Here is a 21,023-nt window from a genome sequence, read left to right as displayed (position 1 = left end):
TCAAATCCTGCTCTTGAAACAGGGCTGGAGTTCTGACAGTGAAACTGTCCCCCGCCCCGAGCAGCCGCGCGAGTGGGGTTAGAGTGTGAAGCGGGGCGTACAGGAGTTTTTAAATTCTGATTGATGACACTTAAGATGTCTGAGTGCGGCTGGAGGTCTTTTGCTTCCATCGTATTCCAGTCGTTCCTAGCAAGAAAGTCTGCTAAGGGGTCACAGCTGAGAGAGCTCTGTGGTGTAACTTGAGCTGCAGGGCAAAGGGCAGGCTCTCTAAGGTGAGGTGTGCTCCTTGCTCAGAGCGTGAATGGAAGCTAGAAACTGAATTTTCCAGAGTTTTCAGCTACCCCCCACCTCCCAAATTTATGAGGGATGTAACACTTTTTTTTGAAACCCAAATTAGGAGCCAGCCTTTTTGGAGACAGTTCTTTTGGATTTTGTCAGGTTCCCACCTGAACTGGAGGAGCGTAGGCATTTCAGTCAGAGAAGGCAGTGGCACCCCACTCCAGTACAGGCATTTCAGTGGGCTTTCCCGGTGGCTCAGATGGTAAAGAATCTGCCTGCAGTGCTGGAGATCTGCAGTGTTCGATCCCTGGGTGGGGAAGATCCCATGGACAAGGTATGGTAAGCCACTCCAGTTTTCTCGCCTGGAGAATCTCATGGACAGAGGAGCCTGGTGGGCAACAGTCCATGGGGTCACAAAGAGTAGGACACGACTGAGTGACTACACCCGCCCGCACACAGGCATTTCAGCAAGATTGGGGCTAGAAGGAGAAATGGCTTTCATGGTTTTGGTCTTCCTGGCATCCAGGGCCAAAGACCAGGCGCCCTGAGAGGCGTGGGGAAGGCAAGTGTTCTGCACCTGTCCCACCTCCAGACCCTTCCTGGAGTCCACGTGGGGTGGGCCCAGAGCAGCCTTTTATCACCTCCCGCTTGGGAAGCCTGGCCTCTGGCTGATTTGCAGAGATGCAGATTAGCTTCAGATAGGACTTGGCCCATAAAGAGAATTATTACCTAAAAATCAAGGAAGAGGAAGTCATCAACATGTGACTGCGCCTATAAATGTTTCCCGGCTCGGCATTTGGTGGAATTAATTGGTTCGTCTTCAGTAAGTCGTTATGGATCACACTGTAAGAGGCTTTGAATGCAGGGCTCTAATCTGGGGGCGGGGGTGGGGTATGTCAGTGATGATTGAGATGAGCTGTCCATGTGCTGAGGTTCTCACTTGTAACCGTGGTTTTTTGCCTCCAGGTGAGTGAAACCAGACCCTGCTGGGGTGTGTGGGGGCCTGGGCCTCAGTTTTTCCTCCTTTGAAGGAAGGGGAGCTGGATTAGATGATTTCTAGAGTATTTGATGTTCTATGACTCACTCTTCCTCTCAATGCCATTCTCTTTACTTTCTTTTTTCTTTTTCTTCTAAATCACCACGAGTTTGTTCTTAACAGTTTTGGGGGTTATGGATCCATTAGAAATCCTGATGGGAAGGTGTTGCTCCACTTTCTAGAAAAATGCCTGCACAAACAAAAGCTTTGCGTTTTATTTCAGGAGACTCCTGGAGCGTGGACTCCAGTTTATGAACTTTGTACTAAGGAAGTGAGCAAAATGCTGCCAAGCGGGACCATCTCATTTAATCGAGAGATTAGCGAGTTAAGACAGACCCCTGCCTTCTCTCATGTTTGGGCCCCTCTCACCCTTCACCCAGCTCCTTCCTGGGGTTAGGGGAGCTGTTCCGTCTCTCTTCTGGGAAAACTCTGGGAAACCTCTGCCTGGCTAGGTTATTTTCTGGGGTGCGTGGTGGTGGCCTTTTTTTTCTCCCACCAGGTGTCCCTCCCAAGTCTCTCCCTTTTTGCTTACAAGTGCGAGGGGCTGTACTCAAATTCTGGGACTTTGAGATCCATTGTCTCTGCAGATGAGGAGAGCTTCAGAGAGAGAGATGGCCAAGTGGCTTTCCTGAGGTCTAGTTAGAGAAGAGCCTTCTCTGGGGTCTAGAGTTTCAGAATTGAAGTCCGCTTCCCACGTCGCTTGCTTCACTCCTGTAAATCCACAAGCAGGAAGCTGGAGTTACTGGATGAAAAGGTTTCAGGTGGCGCTCACGGGCCTGAACCCCCTCCTGCCTGGGACCCAGTCTCCAACCGCAGAGCCACCTGCAGGGTGGCTCGGGTGTCCAAAACACACGTTTCTTGCTTTATGGGCCGGAGTGGCTCTGGATGTGACCATGTTCTTAGGGACAGTATGTCTTGTCACTGCTGATTGTTTCAAACTGTTTGGCCCGAAGAGGTCACATTTTAATCGGAAGAATTGAAATGCTGGGCTTTTTTTTTTTTTTTGGGTGGGCGTCTGTCCAACAGCCTGGGGGATTTCCAGCCTGTTCTTGTAACTGTGGGCTGTGAGTCTGCACAACAGGGCTGCGCTCTCTCTGTGCCATCAGGAAGCTGCCCACTCTGCAGGAATCTTCCTCCCCCGCCACGTCTCTGGGCACCCTGATTGCGAGGCTCCGGTTGGTCATGAGTTCCAGGAAAGAAAGTTGGGACAGTAATACAACATGTCCTGTTCAGTGACACTCTTCTAAGGTCCAGGTGCTGTGTGGGCTGCTGTCCACGGGTCCTCTGAGTCCCCACCACAGTGACGCCAGGTGCCTGAGGTTACCCTCGTGTATCAGCATTGGTGACGATCCAGGGTCACCCAGCTGACAGGTGGTGGGACTCAAATGGGACCCCAGCCCTGTCCCATTCCCAGAGCAGCTGTGAAGGGCATTCTAGATGGGACAGACAGCCTTGTGGACTTCTCCTCTTTTTCCAAGAGCACAAACGTCACATTTGCTCACATACAATGTTCCAGCCGAACATTAAGTAATAGAATTGGCTCTCAGAATGATGGACTGCTCATTGAGGGAGCCTGAAAAGGTGAAAGTGATTTCCCCCACTGTGTGCTAAAAATGGAGTGATGAGTGATGCCCTCAGGTGCAGCTGTTTGCATGAAACAGAGCAGGGTGAGAGCTGGGGTGAGCGTAGCCAATGCTTTGCTTGGGCCCACATCTGGCCAGGGCGCGGCTGCAGACTTCCCAGGGAGCTTTCTGTTTCCGCTGGGGTCGGAGGTCCTGGAGGCAGGTGCATTGTCTTCTCATCGCACATGGCCCAAGTTCCTGGATCCCTGGGTTTCCCCGAGCCCCACCTGTGTTGAGATCCTCTGACTTTCCTGTTAGCAGCTCCTGGCTGTTGAGTACCTGGAGCGCTGCGAATAATGAGACTGTGTTTGTAAGTTTCACAGGATGTGTTTTCTCTTCCCAAGGATGTGTGACCGGAATGGCGGCCGACGGCTGCGGCAGTGGCTGATTGAGCAGATCGACAGCACCATGTACCCGGGGCTGATCTGGGAGAACGACGAGAAGACCATGTTCCGGATCCCCTGGAAACACGCCGGCAAGCAGGACTACAACCAGGAAGTGGACGCCTCTATCTTCAAGGTAGAGACCCGGCCCCCAGGGGCCCTGCAGAGCTGTCGAGCGATTGATGTCTCTTCTTCCCTTGAAAATGAATCCAGTTTTTTTTTTTTTTTTAAGATATTTATTTGGCTGCATCAGGTCTTAGTTGCGGCAGGCAAGGTCTTTGATCGTGGCACACCGACTCTGGTCATGGCCTGCAGACTTACTTGCCCCTGCAGCAGGCTAGGTCTTAGTTCTCCGACCAGGGATCGAACCCACGTCCCTCTAATTGCAAGGCAGATTCTCAACCATTGGACCACAAAGGAAGTCCCGCTCCAGTTTCTTAAAACAAATATTGAGTGCTGAACATGTCTCAGAAAAAACACAGTAGTAGGTGCCTTCACGTCTGTCGTATGATTTAACCACTTACAAGGTCAGTTCTCTATAGCTGGCACTTTCCTATAAGAAACCAAGGGCACTTTCTTCTGCTCTGCCATTGCCTTTGCATGGTGATTTAGTCGCTAAAGTCCTGTCTGAGTCTTGTGACCCCATGGACTGTAGCCCACCAGGCTTCTCCGCCCATGAGATTTCCCAGGCAGGAATGCTGGAGTGGGTTGCTGTTCCTCGCTCCAGGGGCTTCCTGACCCGGGGATTGAACCTGGCTCTCCTGAACTGCAGGCAGGTTCTCTACTGATTGAGCCACCAGGGAAACTTGCATGAGGATTAGCAGACTCATAGGGAACGTACTTCTTTCAGACTAAGACCTTTCCCCCGTGGTCTGCCACCTAAATTCCACTTACAGTTCTAGGAAAGGTTTAATTCTTCATTGTTTCATAGTTTTTACTTCTGCTTGGCAGTGGAGGGTCAGCTTAGATGAGAGACACCATCTGTCATGACTTCCGGGGCAGGTCATGTGGCTGTCCTGAACCTGCAGCAAATGTCTAAAAATAGCCCACTTCCCTTGAGAATCGTCTGTTCCCCTGAGCCTGGAGCGACCTGCTGGTCAGTTCCATGGTGCGAGTCGTGACGGCAGCACCACGCTGAGCCTTCGTCCAGCTCCAGGCGTGGCTCACGTGCTGTTTCACCTCACATACTCCTGTGCACTTGGTGCTGTTCCTGTCCTTGCTCTGTGGAGGCTCCACGAGGAGTGACTTGTCCAAGGCTTCCCCGCTCCTAGGTGATGGAGCCAGCATTTGAATCCAGACTCCCAGCCCCCGGCTGTATCTGTCACTAGATCCAGGCAGAGGAGCTGGGAGCTGGGGCTGCCCAGCTCTGTAGCCCAGCCAGGTTGTCAGAGTCACCCATGGGCTTCTCTGAGGCTCCAGAAGTGTGGGCTCCATTCTCCCCCAACCCCAGGAGATTTGGAGCCCAGGCCAAGGTGCGCCCAGGCCTCCCTGTGTGCAAACAGACTTATAGCTGATCCAACTCGAAGTCCAGGTTACAGACTGCTGCCATGTGTGATTGTGGACATTTGGGGCAGTCTGGGAGGGGAGGGTGAGTGAGTGTAGAGGAGCGGGGAGGGCCAGAGCCAGACCCTCATGGGCGTGAGCGACGGGAGCAAGGGCCTGTAGGACCCCAGGGCAGCCCTGGACTCTTGCCGGGAATGAGTGTCCCAACACAACCAAAATAAGAGATCATGCCTCAGGCCCAGAGCAGAGCACCAGTGGTCATCGCGGGCTCAGGAGGCATTTCAGTCCTTCACGGCTCCGCTTGGTGTCTGCAGGGGGTGCTGTGCGTCTTAGCGGTTCTCTTCCAGGTCAGAGCTCTTTGGTGGTCTGATGCCAGTTGCTGGTCTCTCCAAGAAAAGTGGGCTCATGTGGGCATTCTGTGCTACCTTCAGGGCCCCTTGCGGTTTGGACCTCTGGCGGTTCTTCCCTGGGGACCCAGGTTGGGAGCCTGGGCACTGCTCCTGCCTCCAGTCTTCTTGGTCGTGTTGTGGGTGCTTTTCTCAGAGAAGGTTTTGGCTTTGGTGTCACAGTGAACATCCTTGGGAATGGCTCTGTCTGAATTTTAATACTGCCCGCTGTCCCTGGTCCAGCCAGTCCAGTGGGAGTTCTGAATCACAGATGGCTACGAGCCAGGGCTTTGGCACTGTGGGCACCTGGGGCCAGTTGCTTGTGTGGGTCTGTCTTGTGCACCTAAGGGTGTCAGCAGCACCCTGGCCTTCGCCGGCCAGATGCCAGTGGCATCCCCACCCCACCATGACAGCCAGGCAGTTCCCTGGCATTGCCAGGTGCCCCCCCAGCGGGCACACTCTCCCTCTCCATTGAGAACCCCTCTAGGAGCTGACCAAGACCAGGACAAGCAGGTTGAAGTGAAGGCGTGGGGCGCTGAGGGCACAGTTGCTGGCTGACCATCAGTCAGACCACCTCGGGAGGCCATTGGGGCTGGGACCAGCGGCTGCACGGTCCGGCTTGTGGCTTCTTGCAGGGATGCAGGCCTCTGCCTTCCCCCTGCTCCCTGCGTGAGCTCTGCTCCGGGGGGTAATGAAATCGAGCCCCAGATTTATACGTCTTATGCAATGCTCTTCATGGCCGTTTCAACAGCGTTGAGAAAAATGTGTAAGATTCCCAATGTTTCCGTTGATTACGCAGTCGCTCAGTGTGGCAATCTGAGATGAGTCTACAATCTCGGCAGGAATGGGGGCGGGAGGGAGCCGGGTGCCCACCCAGAGTTGGGCGGCCCCCTGGAGGGTGATAGCCCAGGCTGGTGGGTGCAAGATGGTGGAGGGACCTGTCTGGCCTGTCCCTGACTTGTGTTCAGTTCATCCTCTGAGGGGCCTTCTCTGCCAGGTCCCCGAGCAGAACTTTGCTGTTGGAAGATGCCAATAGTCAGGCCTTGAGCCATCCTGGGAGTTTTCTGCTTAAGTAGAGAACCCTTTGTTTCAAACATTTATTATGAGTTAATAGAAAAAATGAGCCTGCATTCTGGCCTTAGTCACAGGTCATAAGAAGCCACTTATACCAGAGGATCCCTCATTGTCTCCAGGTGTCGTTCTGAGGTCAGCCTCGTGGTGTGGACCAGAGACAGGAGAGTGAACGACATCAGCTCATTTTCCAGCATCCCTGACTGTACCGATGAGGCCCTGGTAGCAGGTCATACTTATTTTTAAGAAAGTATTTTTGCCTCCTTTTCATAAAGTTGGGGGAAGATCTGGTTAACTGGGGGTTGTTGTTGTTGAGTCGCTCAGTCACGTCTGAGTCTTTGCGACCCCGTGGACTGCAGCACGCTAGGCTTCCATGTCTTTTACCATCTCCTGGAGTTTGCTCAAATTCTCATGTCCAGAACTGAGGATTGTGATTCACTAATTCTTCTGCCATTGACCAGGCTTTGTGACAGGCCTGAATAAGTTAGAACCTATGTAGTAGCAGGTGTTTCAAATTCAGTAGGCCTTCGAGAAAAAAAAAAAATCTCATTTGATTTTTAAAGCACGAGATGAGACGAGACAATGATGTTGTTTTTCTTTTAAATCTTACTGAAGTGTAGTTGATTCAGTGTTCTGTCACTTTCTACTGTACAGCAGAGTGACTAAGTTATACGTGTATATACATTCTTCTTCATATTCTCTCCCGTTAAGGCTTATCTCAGGTGTTGAGTAGAGTTCCCTGTGCTCTACGGGAGGACCTCGTTGTTCATCCATCCTGTCTGTTGTAGTTTGCGTCTGCTTAGCCCAGCCTCCCAGTCACCCGCTCCGTCTGGTCCCCCTTGGCACCCACACGTCTGTTCTCTGAGACACTGTGTTAAACTGGGGGGACTGGTGGTGCTGGGTTTAGCGCTGGCTGCCGATGAGCACAGAGCAGCACAGGGAGGAGGCCTTGGCTCCGCAGACCTCAGTTCTGAGCTGATGCGTGGCTGTTGTTGTCGGGCCTCAGGTCACTGTTCTGTCTCGTGTCCTGAGAGGTCACCCAGCTGAGGTGGGTGGCATTTTCCAGGCAGAGAGGGCTCAGGACAGGCTGGCACCTGATGCCAGCCCAGTGCTTGTCCTGGCTCGGGGGCCCCTGCTTTGCTCCGTGGGTGTCCTGGATTTCCCATGGGGGTGAGCGCCCACTGCAGCGCCCTGTGGGCTCTGCTGCTATCCTGATATGGCCCCCAAATCCACACTCTTCCAGCCCCATTTGTGATGTGGATTAACCAGCTCAGTGGTTCTCAAATGAGGCCGTCTGTGAGGCATGATGTTATTTCCCTGGGGGACACTCAGCAGTATGTGGAGACGTTTGGGTGTCGCAGCGGGGAGCAGGGCTGCTCCTGTCATGGAGGAGGCCGGGGTGCTGTGGGATGTCCCCACAAGCCCAGGACACCCCACCGTGAAGAGTGACCAGTGTCAGGGGTGCCAGGTGGAGAAACTCAGATGTGGCATAGTATGAATTTGAAGTTACTGTTCAGCATGTACAGAGTTTACTCTTCAATTTCCGTGAAAAAAAAATCAGTGCATTGTGATGCAGTTAATAAACTAAAAGGATTGGAAACCGTTTACTTTCACAGAGGCTTCTAGAGGGGAGTCCTATGTCTCTGAGAGGAGGGAGGGACTGCTCACGCTCTCTAGTAGGATGCGGGGTGCTCCTTTGGTCTCTCCCCCGGGGCAGGGCTGCAGACCCCGCCCTCGGCATCAGCAGGGAGACAGTGCAGGCCTGACCACCAGGGAAAAATCTAAGACTGTTTTAAATGAGGATGTGACTCAGGGGTGTTAAGGGGTTTCCAGAAGTGTGGCCTCCTAGCAGCCTAAGTCAGAATCCCTGGGACGCTGGCTAAAAGTGCAGGTTCCCAGAGGTAACCCACACAGCCAGGGAAACTCTGGGGGGCAGGCCCCGGAATCCTCATCGGAACAAGTTTCCCCAGGTACTGGGTGTGCATTGAAGTCGGAAACACCTGCTGCTTGCTGGCTTGAAATTCCTTGGAAGTCAGAATAGCTGGTTTCCAGACCAGATCACCTTGGGAGAGCGAGCTCTCAGGATTGCGTTTCTCCTGAGTCGGGGCTGAGAGTCCTCCTCGATCGGTCCCTTCAGGCGGGAAGGATGTCTGATTTTCCTGACGCCAAGTGTTACTTTGACCTGACAGTAGTGAGCTCCCAGTCAGTGTGTCTGTATTCCAATTTTGAGATCTGAAAACTTGCTCATCCACGTTATTATTATTATTATTTTAATACTGCTCCAGTTTACATTTTGACTTAAAGATTCCAGCTTCGACTTTCTGGTCTCAGTTGAGATTCTGAGGTTTGGAGAGGTCAGAAGACAGAGCTGTGAAGAAACCCACAGAGAGGGAAAACACTTCTTTGCATCTTAAACAGTACCCTGGGGAGTGGAAGGGGAGAGAGGGGGCAGGGAGGTTTAGACCGAAGGCCAAAATGCAGAACCACATTTCTGTCACAAGTAGCAGGGCACATTCAGACTTTTTGCAGATGTTCCCTTTTCAGGCTGAGTTTGAGCTCCAGGGTGATTTGAAAAAGCAACTAAATTCTTTTTTGTTTTGAACATTGTAGTGGAACTCCAGGCAACTGCAGCTTTCTCTGTGTGCCCTTAACCTTGGGTTCCTTGGGTCCGGGAGAGGGTATGCGGGAGGCAGAGCCATGCTGCGTGTGCGTGTGTGTGTGTCTGTCTCTCCTCACTTCTGTGCAGGAGGCAGAGCCATGTTGTGTGTGCGTGCGTGTGTATGTGTGTCTGTCTCCTCACTTCTGTGCAGGAGGCAGAGCCACGCTGCGTGCGTGTGTGCATGTGTGTGTGTGTGTCTTCTCACTTCTGTCAAAGCGAGTGGTCCGACGGGAGTCTCTGATCCCTGAAATTCCTCAGCTGAGCGTGACTGGCTCAGGAGGACTTCCGGGGGGATAGACAGAGCAGGTCCTGCCTGTGGTCCTGGGTGTGCCGTCCCGGGGCCAGCTGCATGTTTCATGTGTTTCTTGTCTTCCTTCAGGCCTGGGCCGTTTTTAAAGGGAAGTTTAAGGAAGGGGACAAGGCTGAGCCAGCCACGTGGAAGACGAGGCTACGCTGCGCTTTGAACAAGAGCCCAGATTTTGAGGAAGTGACAGACCGGTCCCAGCTGGACATTTCTGAGCCGTATAAAGTTTACCGCATCGTCCCCGAGGAGGAGCAGAAATGTAAGTGTGCTTTCTTTATGGGCACTCGGCCCAATAGAGACCGCCTGGGTCTGGGATCCGAGTGGCCGCCCACGGGGTCCAGCTAAACAAATAGCGCTCTCTCTTGTGTCAGCAGAGGCCAAGGTCTCTTTCCGCTGACCTCACCCACCATCTGCCGACTGATGGGGCAGCCTCATGGTGGGGAGATGGGGCAGCCTCATGGTGGGTGAGAGGTGGTGGGGAGATGGGGCAGCTGCTGGTGAGGGGCCCGCTGACCATAGGACCAGGAGCATGTGCTGGGGCCTCCCTGGGGCCCAGCAACCAGCCTGGATGGGAGCTAGGCTCCCCCGATGGTGTGGATGAGGGATCCCTTCTGTTTCCCAGCAGCCCACAGAGTGGGCTAGGAGAGAGGAAGGTGGACAGAGAAGGGACGGCTGATAGGTGATTCACTCCAGCAAGGTTCTGGAGTGAATTTGCATGTGGCACACTGCTGGCTTCAGGGCTGGAGACTGGATAGGCTTCTAGATGCTGGGTCCTGATGGCCAATTGGGAACTGCAGGATGTGATAATTCCCACAGTCTCCTCCCGCTGTAAATCCCCAGGAAAGCAACTTTGAGGCGATTACAGCAGAATAACCGAAGCCACCTCGGAACACAGTCCTGCTTCCCACGCACTGCTCTGGGCAGACATCACTAATCCATCTGGTGTGGCTGTCTGGTCTGGCCTCAGTCGTTTTCACGGTGCTGTGCTCTGTGGCCGCTCCAGGTCAGAGCTGGCCCAGCGGGATGAAGCCTCATTACCATCCTGGGTTTAAAATCTTCTAATCCTGGTTCTCTTAGCCTCTGACGTTGCAGTTAGTCTTGGCACAGCATCCTTTTGTCCTTAGCCACTTAACTTAGTCGTCTAGTCATGCCAGCTGGGAAGAAGTTGAACCTTCAAACTGCCTAGGGCTGGGCAGAAATTCAGAATTTTTGAGGGAGCTCTTAGCACTGCAGGGAGGTTGAAAATGATGTTGACATGTAGTTTTTGCAAAGTTAAAAATTGGGACTGTCACAAACACCGGGTTGAGCAAAAAGTTCTTTTGGGTTTCCCCGCAAGATCCTATGGAAAAGCCCAAACGAACTTTTTGGCCAACCCAGTATGTGGTGAGCCTGGGTCAGAGAGGTGCTGAGCCAGTTAACAAGGGCGCCTGCGTGGTCAGAAGTCTTGCGGGACAACACGTGTTGCTGTGGCCCACAGTCAGTGGCAGGAGGCTGAGCCGAAACTGCCTATCCTGCCGGGCCATGGTTGGGGGTGATCTCTTCTGCTGATCATTTGTAGCTTAGTTGTCTGTAAATTAACACCCAGCTCTACAGACTCTGAACCCTCATCGATAATCAGCAGTAAGTCAGACAGACTGACCTTCCCCTGGGGGATCTGCTGGCCTCCCCTCAGGGGGACGCCTCTCAGCGAAGACTGGGAGGCTCTCTTCCCAGTTTACTTATCAGTTTTGTATCATTTCTCATCAGCACGGAGCTAACTGTGACTTGAAGGAATAGGGAAGTTTCTCTGATCTCCCGCCCCCAGGGTCAGCCAGGCTCGACCAGGCAGGTGACCCTGGTGTGTTTATAGCCCAGAGTGCAGCCAGCCTCACCTGCAGGGTGGATGTTACAGAAACAGGGTTCTCAGGGGCCAGGGAGCCATGCATTTGCATAATGTCCAGGTGGGCGCACTCTCCTGGCTGCCCTGGGGGTGCCCCACCTGCCCCCTGCTTCCCCCGTCAGCAGCTTCCAAGTGAATTCCCGAATCTGTCAAAATGGAATCCAAAAAGTTCAGCCCGGGTGAAGCGGTGGGTTGATTCTCCAGATGACGAGGAGTGACGAAATCCAGCAAACCAGTGTTTGTTGGTCATAATACGTTGGACAGGTATAACGAGGCGAGTTTCTGGCCCAGGAAGCGGCCTGGTGATAGAGGGAGAAAATAGCCCGGTCCAGAGTGGTTGTCATGGGAACACTGGTGCGCCTGTGGACGGTCCCTGCTGCGGTCGGGTTCCAGCCTGGGCACCCTTGAGCCTGTGGTGCTCAGCGTGTGTGCACACAGATGCACATGTGTATATTTGGAAAGGCCAGAAAGGGATTTCCTGCCCATTGACTTCAAAAAAAGACTCCAGCCTGCACACACATTTGCCAGGAAATCTTTGCGTGTTTTCAGATGCCCAAGCTTATAACTGTAAGCCCTGCTGGGTGTGGAGCAAAGTGGATGTGAGCTCACTTTAGATCTCGGCAGACAGAAGGAAGAGACCCAAGCCCTGCCTCGGCCCTTGGGGCGCTGGGCACAGCAGCGGCCAGCTGCTCCTCGACCCTGCTGGTTAGATGACTGGTGCAGCATGGGAAGACGCACGCGCGGCCTTTCCCAAACCAGAGAAGACACACGCTGACTTCTGTTTCCTTCAACCTAGCCTTAGAAAACCGCCGCCTGTGGCCTTGCTGGTGGCTGTGACGCCTCGGTGCCCTCTGTCACGCGCTTGTCCGTTTTTCCCTAGGCAAATTAGGTGTGGCGGCCCCGGGCTGTGTGAGCGAGGCTGTGGAGATGGAGTGTGGGCGATCTGAGATCGACGAGCTGATCAAGGAGGTGAGCGGGGCGGCGTGTCCAGGGCGTCGAGGGGAGAGCGGTGCCTCGCCTGGGGCACCGGGGGCCTCGGGCTGGCACGCCTGCCAGGATGGGACAGGAGGGCCTGGCCTCGCCCACTTGCCAGCGCCTGCACCTCGCATTCCGTCCCTTGTCCCGAGGGCTGGCGCCCAGCTGCCTCTGCATCCACCGAGTTCCCCTCAGCCCTAGACTTGTCAGGTTTTGAACATTTTGGATGGCACCATGTATCACCTGGCCTTTTTTAGGCAGGCTGCAGTGGGAAAAAACCCATAAATTTCCCTTGCTGCTGGGGGCTGGGTTCATGACACGGATTACCCACCAGCCCTCAGGCGGCTTGGTGCCTGTCCTGTGGGTGCTGCTCCTAGTCCTCAAGGAGCTGGAGAGCCGTCTAACCAGGCTTATTAGAATCGTATGTAAGCTCACAATTCACAGGCTGTAAGGAAAGGCTTCCCAGGGTCTCCTTAGGCAAAACACATGGTTTTGAATACTGATTATAGCTACCTTAGCTCCTTAGCTCTCTTTCTGTGGCCATCGCGAGGCTGACACTGCCTAGCTAAAGTAATCCCACGCAGCTTTTGTAGAAGGTGGTGTAGGTGCTCTAGCAGTTCTCAGAACCCGCAGGGCAGTGACAGAACCTTCTGGAGAAGCTTGAAGGTAGAGGATGCAGGTAGCTGAGTGCAGCCTCCTCTGGGCTGCCCTCCTCCCTGGAGGTGACAGCCATTACGTCTCTGGGGGCGGCTGGAGTGTGGCAGACTGCCTAGCATCGCTGCGGGCTCCCCAAGGGCGTCAGGGCAGCCGGGTGACTGGGCTCATGGGTGCTTCAGCGGGCAGTTCCCTGTAAAAGGCCAGAGAACAGGTGAGGGCCCCGCAGAGGCTAGTGGTTCGGTCACATGCTGTGATCGCTCAGCCTGGTGGGTTTATCGTCTTGGGTCTCCCCTTCCTCTCGTGTGATGGAGGTGATGGTATGGGTCTAGTTAAGACTCGAAGCCCAGTGATGGCCTCACTCTCCTCTTGCAGCCTCCCGGGGATGACTACATGGGGATGGTGAAGAGGAGCCCCTCACCGCCCGAGGCCTGCCGGAGCCAGCTCCTCCCGGACTGGTGGGTGCAGCAGCCCAGCGCAGGTGAGGGCGGGAGCCCCGCACCGTGGGGCGGACGTGCCCTGACGGCCATCAGTCTTCATGCCTTGCTGCTGGGGGCGGTCGGGCAGCAGGGCAGTCCTGATTCCTGTTTTCCTGAGGGTGACCGCGCCCAGCGAACTGTGGTGGCTTCCGACCCCACAGGCAGAGCCCGGCCATGGCTAGGCCCCGCTTGCCACTGTCCCCTGAAGGCAATGTGTCCTTCGTGTTGGAGGTGGCGCTCCCCACTGGGGTCCTGGCGAGAGTGGGCGGAGGGGCAGGAGGCCACGGGGGCTGTAGATCTGTCAGGTCAGCCTCTGTGACACTGAGGCCTTGGAGTCGGGGGTGACCCAGCGTGTCTGAGACGGAGGGAGCACGGAGCCTGGATTTGAAGCCTGTGCCGGAGGCTGCGTGCCTGCCTCGAGCCCCCTTTTACTGGATATAAAGTGGAGACACCAGGACCCACTCCCAGGGTCGTGAGGATGGACTGAGGTCTCCGCCCTCTCATTAGCTCCTGATGCCCCGTCCTGCTCCTTGAAACGACCCTCCTCGCCCGGGAACTGGCTGCTCTGCTTCCTCCCTCACCTTTCTGTCCCCTGTCCCCTGTGGTAGACCAGGAGGTGACCGCTGGCCCAGTGGCCTCAGAGGTGGCCAGACTTCAGGGCCTGGTGTTGCCCTGAGTCCCTGAGCCGCAGCAACACACATGGGGATCTCTCGAGCCCCAGGTTCCCTTCCGAGATCAAGCTGGGGTGGGGGCCACAGTCCAGAGGTGGTTTCAGGAGCAGAGCCCCCCGGGTGGGAAGGAAGTGTGGCCCCACAGTGTCACCGGTCCACAGTCCCACAGGACAGAGGAAGTCTCCTCCACGCCGGTCAGGTTGAGGTCCGGTTTTCTGAAACATGGTCGCTGTGCTGGAGGGGAGAACACAGCACGGTGGAGGCCTATGGCAGGGCCTGGGGAGCGCGCGGGGCCTTTAGCGAAATCTGGAGGAACACGGGGCTGCCTCTGACGCTGCTTTCTTTCTTCGGCAGGCCTGCCACTGGTGCCGGGGTACAGCGCCTATGACGCCCACCACTCAGGTAGTGGGGCTCGGGGGCTCAGGGCAGGGTGGGGTCTTGGGGGGGATGGGGCAGCATGTTCTTTGAAGACAGAGCTCTCAGGATCAGTGGGTGCCCCGAGGGTTGTGAATGAGTGCGATCTGGTGTTGGAGGTGGGGAGCCCGGCTCCTCCTCCTCACTGCTGGGGAGTGAGCGACCGGCCTCTCAGGGCCTGTTCTTGGGTTGGACCCACAGACGGAGCCACAGAGCTCCCGACAGGTGAGATCCTGCAGGAGGATGGGTGTGGGGACTCGGTGAGCCCAGGTGGACTGAGCGAAGCGTCGGCACCTCGGGCTCCTCCTCCGTGAAGTAGGAACAGCCGTGACAGCCCCCCCAGCGGCGCCTTGAGGGCTGGTGTGGCGTTACTGCAGCTTGCTGGCCCCTGTTGCTGATGTCAGTCTGCTTTGCTGACATCCCGTCCCCACGCCTGAGCTTACGACGATGACTCTGGTAGTGGCGGTGGCGGACGTCACTGCACGCGTTTCCAGCTGGCACTGGATCCACGCCGCTCATCACTGTGCCACCTCCAGGCAGGTGCCGCTGCTCGGAGGCCCCGGGCCCCATGTGCTCCCGTCTCCGCAGCAGAGGTGCTTGTGCTGCTTTCTGGTGGTCTTGTTTTGCTGGGGGTGCGGACTGTGGCCTCTTGGCTTCACACTCGGGCTCAGCGGTGGCATCTTCAGGGTGGAGGAAGGCGCTGTCTTCCCCAGCAGCTACCTGGCTCTGTGAGAAGCGAGCAGCCTGGCTCATCCAGACGGACCACGGGACATCAGGGCTGTGGGTTTTGGGCTTCCCGGTGTAGCGGAGGGAACGGGGCTCGGTGGGCCATGTCTCAACCATGGCCCTCACCAGACGGGTACTGGGGGGAGGTGGAGCTGGGTCTCCCCAGGCAGGAGGATAGGGGAAACTACCCCGGCCTTAGAGCTCATCGCCGTTGCCAGCAGCCTGTGAGCTGGGGGTGGTCAGGACTCAGCTTCACAGGAGGAACTAGGCTTAGAGGTTCAGTACTCTGCCAGGGGTCCCACAGCCAGGGAAGCAGGGTTCAGGGTTCAGACCTGGGCATCTGTGCCCACCAGAGGCAGCGTCTAGGGTAGCCTGCTAACTGGTGCTTTCTGGGCCGGGGAGTCACAGGCACAGGGCTGGGGGCCTGGGGGCGAGAAGACAGCCTGGGGAGGAAGAGCCCTGGGTGGTGCCGGAGCCGTCCAGCAGGTGGGGAGACCCACGGCCGTGGCCCAGTGAGGAAAGTCGACCGCCGCTCCTGCGGAGGTGGTGGACTTCGGTCCCTCTGCTCGGTTCACACACACGCCCCGCTGGGTAAACAGGTCGTCAAGGGTCCCCTGTCCTCAGCCCTGCAGGGAGGAGGCAGCGAGCGAGGCGGGAGGGCGCAGTGGGGAGCGGGGACCCCGCCTCTGGGCGGCCCTGTAGACACAGACACAGCTGGGCTCACCTCCCCCACATTTTCTAGAGACTTGGCATCTGGGTTTCTGTGTGAAACCTTCCATACAAAATGTGGGCAGCGCATGCGTGTTCAGGGCCCCTGCCGCCAGCGGTCCACATGTGCCTGGGTGCTGGTGTGCGCTGTGTCCATGCGGTGGCCGGGGTCGCGGGCGACATCTGGAGCGGACCGCGCCGTGGACGTGGGGCGGTCTGCCGGGGAGGGCTGGGGCCAGGTCCCCACCTGGAAGCTGTGTGGTCAGGGTTAGCCCGTCACCTTGTGCACGCGACCCCTGCCTGGAGGCTGGTGTGATGGCCTCGTCCTCGGGTGGGTGCAAGGACTCGGTGAGCGAGGCCGGGGCACGGCACCTGGTGCAGCTGAGAGTGGGGCTGTGACGGGATTCGGCTCTCAGCTCCGTGTCATCCCAGTCCATGGAGCCACTGCTGACACGGTGCTTACTCGTGCCAGACACACACACTCCCATGGCCCTCAGCCACCTGGCGGGGCTGTCGTCTCCACTTTGCTGAGGGGGAGACTGAGGCACGGAGCAGGGGACTCCCTGCCCCAACCCCTGGCTGGGCCCCCGCATCAGGTGGCTGGGTCCCAGGGTCCCTGCTCCTGGTGTCTTTGCGCCGCTGCCGTGGTCAGACTCTCCCCCAGCAGGGCCATCCTCCAGGAGCAGGGCAGGGTTGTGGTGGGCTCACTGGGGGCCGTGCTGAGGCGCTTCTCCTCGGGGCCCCCTCTGCAGGGCTGGGGTGGGTGCATGACCTTGCTCAGGCCCTCCTGGGCCCCCCACCCCCTTGCCCCTGCCTCTCCAGAGCACCTGTGCGGCAGACGTTCACACGGTCAGAGGCGCTGGTGTGAGATAAGGCCTCGGTGATGACAAGGCCAAGGGGCAGAGTGGTGACAGTTGAGCTGGAGTGTTCTGTTCACTTGGGACAAAGGTTGGCACTGCTCTGGAGGGGAGGGAGTGTCGGGCGTGCAGACGAGGCGTGGGGGGAGGGGATGAGATGTGGGTTGGGGACACAGGCGCAGAGCCCTGGGGGCTCAGTTTCCCGAAAGTCAAGTAAATGAGGTAGACCAGGGCACCCGAAGACCCCAACAGTGTGTGAGCCGGGACCCCGCTGAGCTCCAGCTGGGAGAAGATGGTGCCTGCAGCTACAGCAGGCAGCCTCACCATCTGAGCAGGGGTTCCTTGTGCAGAGCCCAGCGCGAGGGTCCGCCTGGGCCTGGCAGGTGGCCGCCTGCAGGGCCACCCCCAACAGTGGGGCAGGTGGTTGGTACACCGCACACATTCGGGGACACAGTGGAGTTGGGCCATTCACGGCTGGTGTGGCTCCGCAGGTGGCCCTCGGTGGGGCTGGGGCCCCAGGCCCATCGGTAGTGTGTGTGTGGTTCTTGTAGCAGATGCTGGGTGTTACTGAGTCCTATGACAATAGAGGTCCTTCTGGGGAAGGGGTGGTCCCTAGGATCTGATGCTCTGTTCACTCCCACCGCAGAGGTGCCCCAACATTAGTCACTTGAGGCCCCACCTTTGCCATCGGTTCTCACATCAGGGTGTTGCCTAGACTACTGTCAATGTCTTGCGTTTTCTGTCAGTCTCACTTTTACAATTTAAACTTAAGTGGAGACGATCCATCGTTGCCTGTAAAACAGAACCAGTTGTGCTTGCTCTCAGTAGGAAGGCGAGGCCACAGCAGGTTCAGGGGAGCCCAGACCCTGCGCCGTCCGCCCCCACGGCTCACGGCCTCTGTCTGGTCTGAGGGAGGTGGGCGGCATTGTTAAGACTCATCAGCATCGCACTGGGGTTTTCTTCCTGAGGTGACCAGACACTGAGAGTGTGTGGAAAGTGGGATAACCTTTTCATTTATTAAATGCTGTTTCCACTCCTCCCCCCACGGTAATCTTATGTGTGGCACATTTTGGGAAACATTGCCTTAAATTGAGTACTTTTCAGACTTCTTCCCAAGAATAGGTTTGGATGAAAGGTTTGAGATTCTTAATTGGAAATTCAGGCAACCCCAAAGCGACTGTGAATTTGCCAGGAAACAGATTACATCTTTGCTTTCCCTAACCTGGAAATCACATCTAGCGTTTCCTTTCATTATGAATGTGGGCAGTGCTGTGTGTGTGTACGTATGTATGTACATTTATATATATGTATATACATGGGTACACGTCGTAGTCCAACATTGCATGCTGTGGTATGTCAATGCTGTAGCAGTGCCTGTGAGGTGGAGCTGTTTTCCTAAGAAATTAACACGGCTGACCCTCAGCTGTGACTTGTAAATTACAGCAGTTGAGAGACAGAACTGGGGTGGGGGTACCACAGTGAATATTACTACTTTGACTCACTGGCTTCCTTGGTGATGCTCGGTATTTATTCATGCTTATAAAAACGTTATTTCTAGAAGGGGTGCGTGAAGTTCCCCAGAAAGTGAGGAGGCCCCAGGTGCAGAGGGCCACCCCCTCCCACCCTCCCGGGCAGGCAGGCTCGGGACAGGTGGGCACAGCAGGGATAGTGCCCCCGCCCCGCCGCGGCCCCTGACCGTCCCCGTCTCCCCACAGCCTTCTCCCAGATGGTCATCAGCTTCTACTACGGGGGCAAGCTGGTGGGCCAGACTACCACCACGTGCCCCGAGGGCTGCCGCCTGTCGCTGGGTCAGCCTGGCCTGCCGGGTGGGAAGCTGTACGGGCCGGAGGGCCTGGAGCTGGTGCGCTTCCCACCGGCTGACGCCATCCCCAGCGAGCGGCAGCGGCAGGTGACGCGGAAGCTGTTCGGGCACCTGGAGCGCGGCGTCCTCCTGCACAGCAGCAGGCAGGGCGTGCTGGTCAAGCGGCTGTGCCAGGGCCGCGTGTTCTACAGCGGGAACGCCGCGCCCGCCCGCGACCGGCCCAACAAGCTGGAGCGCGACGAGGTGGTCAGGGTCTTCGACACCAGCCAGTTCTTCCGAGGTCAGTGCCCACGCGCCTCCCTCCTATCTGCGTCCACGGCTGGCCTGCCGAGGGGCCTGGGCTGGGGTGCCCCTGCCTTTGAGCTCTGCCGGTTCTCCCTGAGCCATCCAGGCCCCTCTTTCCTGACCCCCCCATTTGGAGGGGGCACCGCTGAGGGAGAGTCACAGCACTGAGAGCCTCGCCCGCTGCTGTGGGCTGTCCCCTTGCCGGGGAGCTGGGAGGAACAGTCTCAGGCCCCACCTCCGGCCCGTGGGGTCAGAACCCACATCTTGGCAACAAGGCCCCCAGGGGCTGTGTCCACATTCTGAGACACGCTGACCTTGTGCACGCAGTGTGGGAGCGCTGCCTGGGGCTGCTTCTGCCTGTGAGGTGGGTGGTTAAGCTCCCGCTGCGGGAGCTCCCCCTGGAAGCTCAGGCCGGAGGATCACTCACTCTGGTCCTGAGGCTCCGGCCAGTCCCCAGAGCCCTGATCCTCTCTCTGTAGCAGCAGCATCTGCTGCCAGACACCTCCTAGGGGGCTTCCTAGAGAAGGGACCAGGAAGGGTGGGCGGGCGTAGGTGCAAGAGCCCTGACTCCATCTAGCCAAGGGGGTGGGTGGCCGGGCTTCACCAAACCCCCTTACCTCCCCCGACCCCCTGCTCCATCCACAGAGCTGCAGCAGTTCTACAACAGCCAGAGCCGGCTGCCCGACAGCAGAGTGGTGCTATGCTTCGGAGAGGAGTTTCCGGACACAACCCCACTGCGCTCCAAGCTCATCCTTGTCCAGGTGAGAGCAGGGTGGGCCCAGGCCACGGGACAGGGACTCACGTGTGAGCAAGCCTGGGTGAGACCCTAAGTGGGCAAGAGGATCCTCTTCACCTCTGAACTAAATTCTGTTTCTAGGACTCTCAAAATTTACATGGTTTCCACTCTTAGTTTTTTTAAAAACTTGAAACCACCTTTTCAGAAAGTCTCCCAGTTCAGTTTTCTTAAGGTCTAGGCGATAGATGAGGGTTTTGCCAGCCCTGGTGAGCTCTAGTCAGAAGTGAACCCCACGGGTGGAATTGTGGGCCCCGGCTCACCAGCCTGGGACACTGCTGGGAGGGTGTGGCGTGCTCTCTGGGGGTCCCGGAGGTTCTGGGTGACAGCTCTGGACCAGGTGCGCAGAGCGCCCCCCCGCCAGCTTCGTCTCTGACCCGTCCGCTGATGTCCCAGGTGGAGCAGCTATACGTCCGGCAGCTGGTGGAAGAAGCGGGGAAGGGCTGCGGCCCTGGATCCTTGATGCAGGCCCCCGAGGAGCCCCCACCAGACCAGGTCTTTCGGATGTTTCCAGAGATCTGTGCCTCCCACCAGAGACCTTTCTTCAGAGAAAACCAACAGATCACAGTTTAAGTCTCCAGGGCACTGCTGGCCACCCGCCCCCACAGCTAGAGTCTCATTATTACAATCACTGTCGGATGTGGAGGCCCCTGCCGGGGGTGGAGGGCTTCACCCTGCTCTTCGTTCAGTAAGGGCGTCCTGAGGACCCGACGGGGAACAGCGCCATGCCCACTTCTGTCACTCAGGTAGAAGCATCGAAACTCAAGCAGATGCTCTGGAGGCTGAGCTGTGTCCTGCGGTTAGGACATTCTTTCCTTCATTTCCCTCTGATCATCGTTAGTTGCTATGACTTTTTCAGCATTTGGGGCTACCTGATGTTTCCAGAGACCTGGCATTCAGTTTTACTAGCAGGTAGCTGTTTCCACGAAAGAAATTCTGGAAAAGCAGAAGACCACTTTTGTTTTTATCTTTGGTTAGAGCTAGAGTTAGGATTCCATGTGCTTGATTCAGTGAAGTGTCTCCTTACCTTTAAGCATGTTGATAAGATTTAAAAACACTTGGATACCAGCCTACCTTTCATAAGTGAAAGCAGAACTCCTGGCTCTTCGGAAGAAGGCGTGTTCGTCCTAGAATTTGGTGTCAGGCATGCGTCTCCCTGCCAGGTGAGCTGGTGTCTCCATCTTCAGATGATGAAAACTTCCCTCTTGGGCCTTTGTTGCCAGGAAGCTTAGAGCTGAATTTATTTTTCATTTCTGTAATTAAATCATCCAACATACAACTCTTTCATTTTCAATGGTTTGACCTATTTTTAAAATATTTGTACTTTTTTTAAATTAATGGTCCTATTGTAAACTGTCTTGAATCTTTTTTATATAAAGTGGGCAAGATATAAACCACAAGTTCAAAAATATGTGGATGGAATAGACTTTTTGATTGTGCCTTTGATTCAGTCAACCCATTCATGGGCCAGGGGTGTGGGATGTGTGAGGGCGGCTCGGGGACATTGGATGGGATGT

At 56.3% G+C, this 21,023-nt stretch overlaps 1 protein-coding gene across 4 annotated transcripts in view; it reads left to right on the top strand.

Moving 5' to 3' along the window:
- Nucleotides 1-20,589, top strand: part of IRF8 (interferon regulatory factor 8) — a 51,239-nt gene extending 30,650 nt beyond the window's left edge. For 3 of the 4 annotated variants that reach the window (XM_070388601.1, XM_070388597.1, XM_070388598.1), the window contains exons 2-9: nucleotides 3,282-3,456; nucleotides 9,319-9,502; nucleotides 12,003-12,091; nucleotides 13,127-13,232; nucleotides 14,256-14,303; nucleotides 18,322-18,708; nucleotides 19,359-19,474; nucleotides 19,903-20,589. In XM_070388601.1, the coding sequence (XP_070244702.1) occupies nucleotides 3,283-3,456; nucleotides 9,319-9,502; nucleotides 12,003-12,091; nucleotides 13,127-13,232; nucleotides 14,256-14,303; nucleotides 18,322-18,708; nucleotides 19,359-19,474; nucleotides 19,903-20,079 (1,281 nt within the window). In that variant the 5' untranslated portion in view covers nucleotide 3,282 and the 3' untranslated portion in view covers nucleotides 20,080-20,589. Of the gene's footprint in view, nucleotides 1-1,087; nucleotides 1,246-3,281; nucleotides 3,457-9,318; nucleotides 9,503-12,002; nucleotides 12,092-13,126; nucleotides 13,233-14,255; nucleotides 14,304-18,321; nucleotides 18,709-19,358; nucleotides 19,475-19,902 lie in introns of those variants that run through there. The other variant, XM_070388600.1, reaches the window with a different exon arrangement.
- Nucleotides 20,590-21,023: the final 434 nt, after the last annotated feature.

Source organism: Bos mutus, chromosome 18, assembly GCF_027580195.1.
Source record: "Bos mutus isolate GX-2022 chromosome 18, NWIPB_WYAK_1.1, whole genome shotgun sequence".
NCBI classification, from domain to species: domain Eukaryota; kingdom Metazoa; phylum Chordata; class Mammalia; order Artiodactyla; family Bovidae; genus Bos; species Bos mutus.
This window is presented reverse-complemented; position numbering and strand designations above follow the sequence as displayed.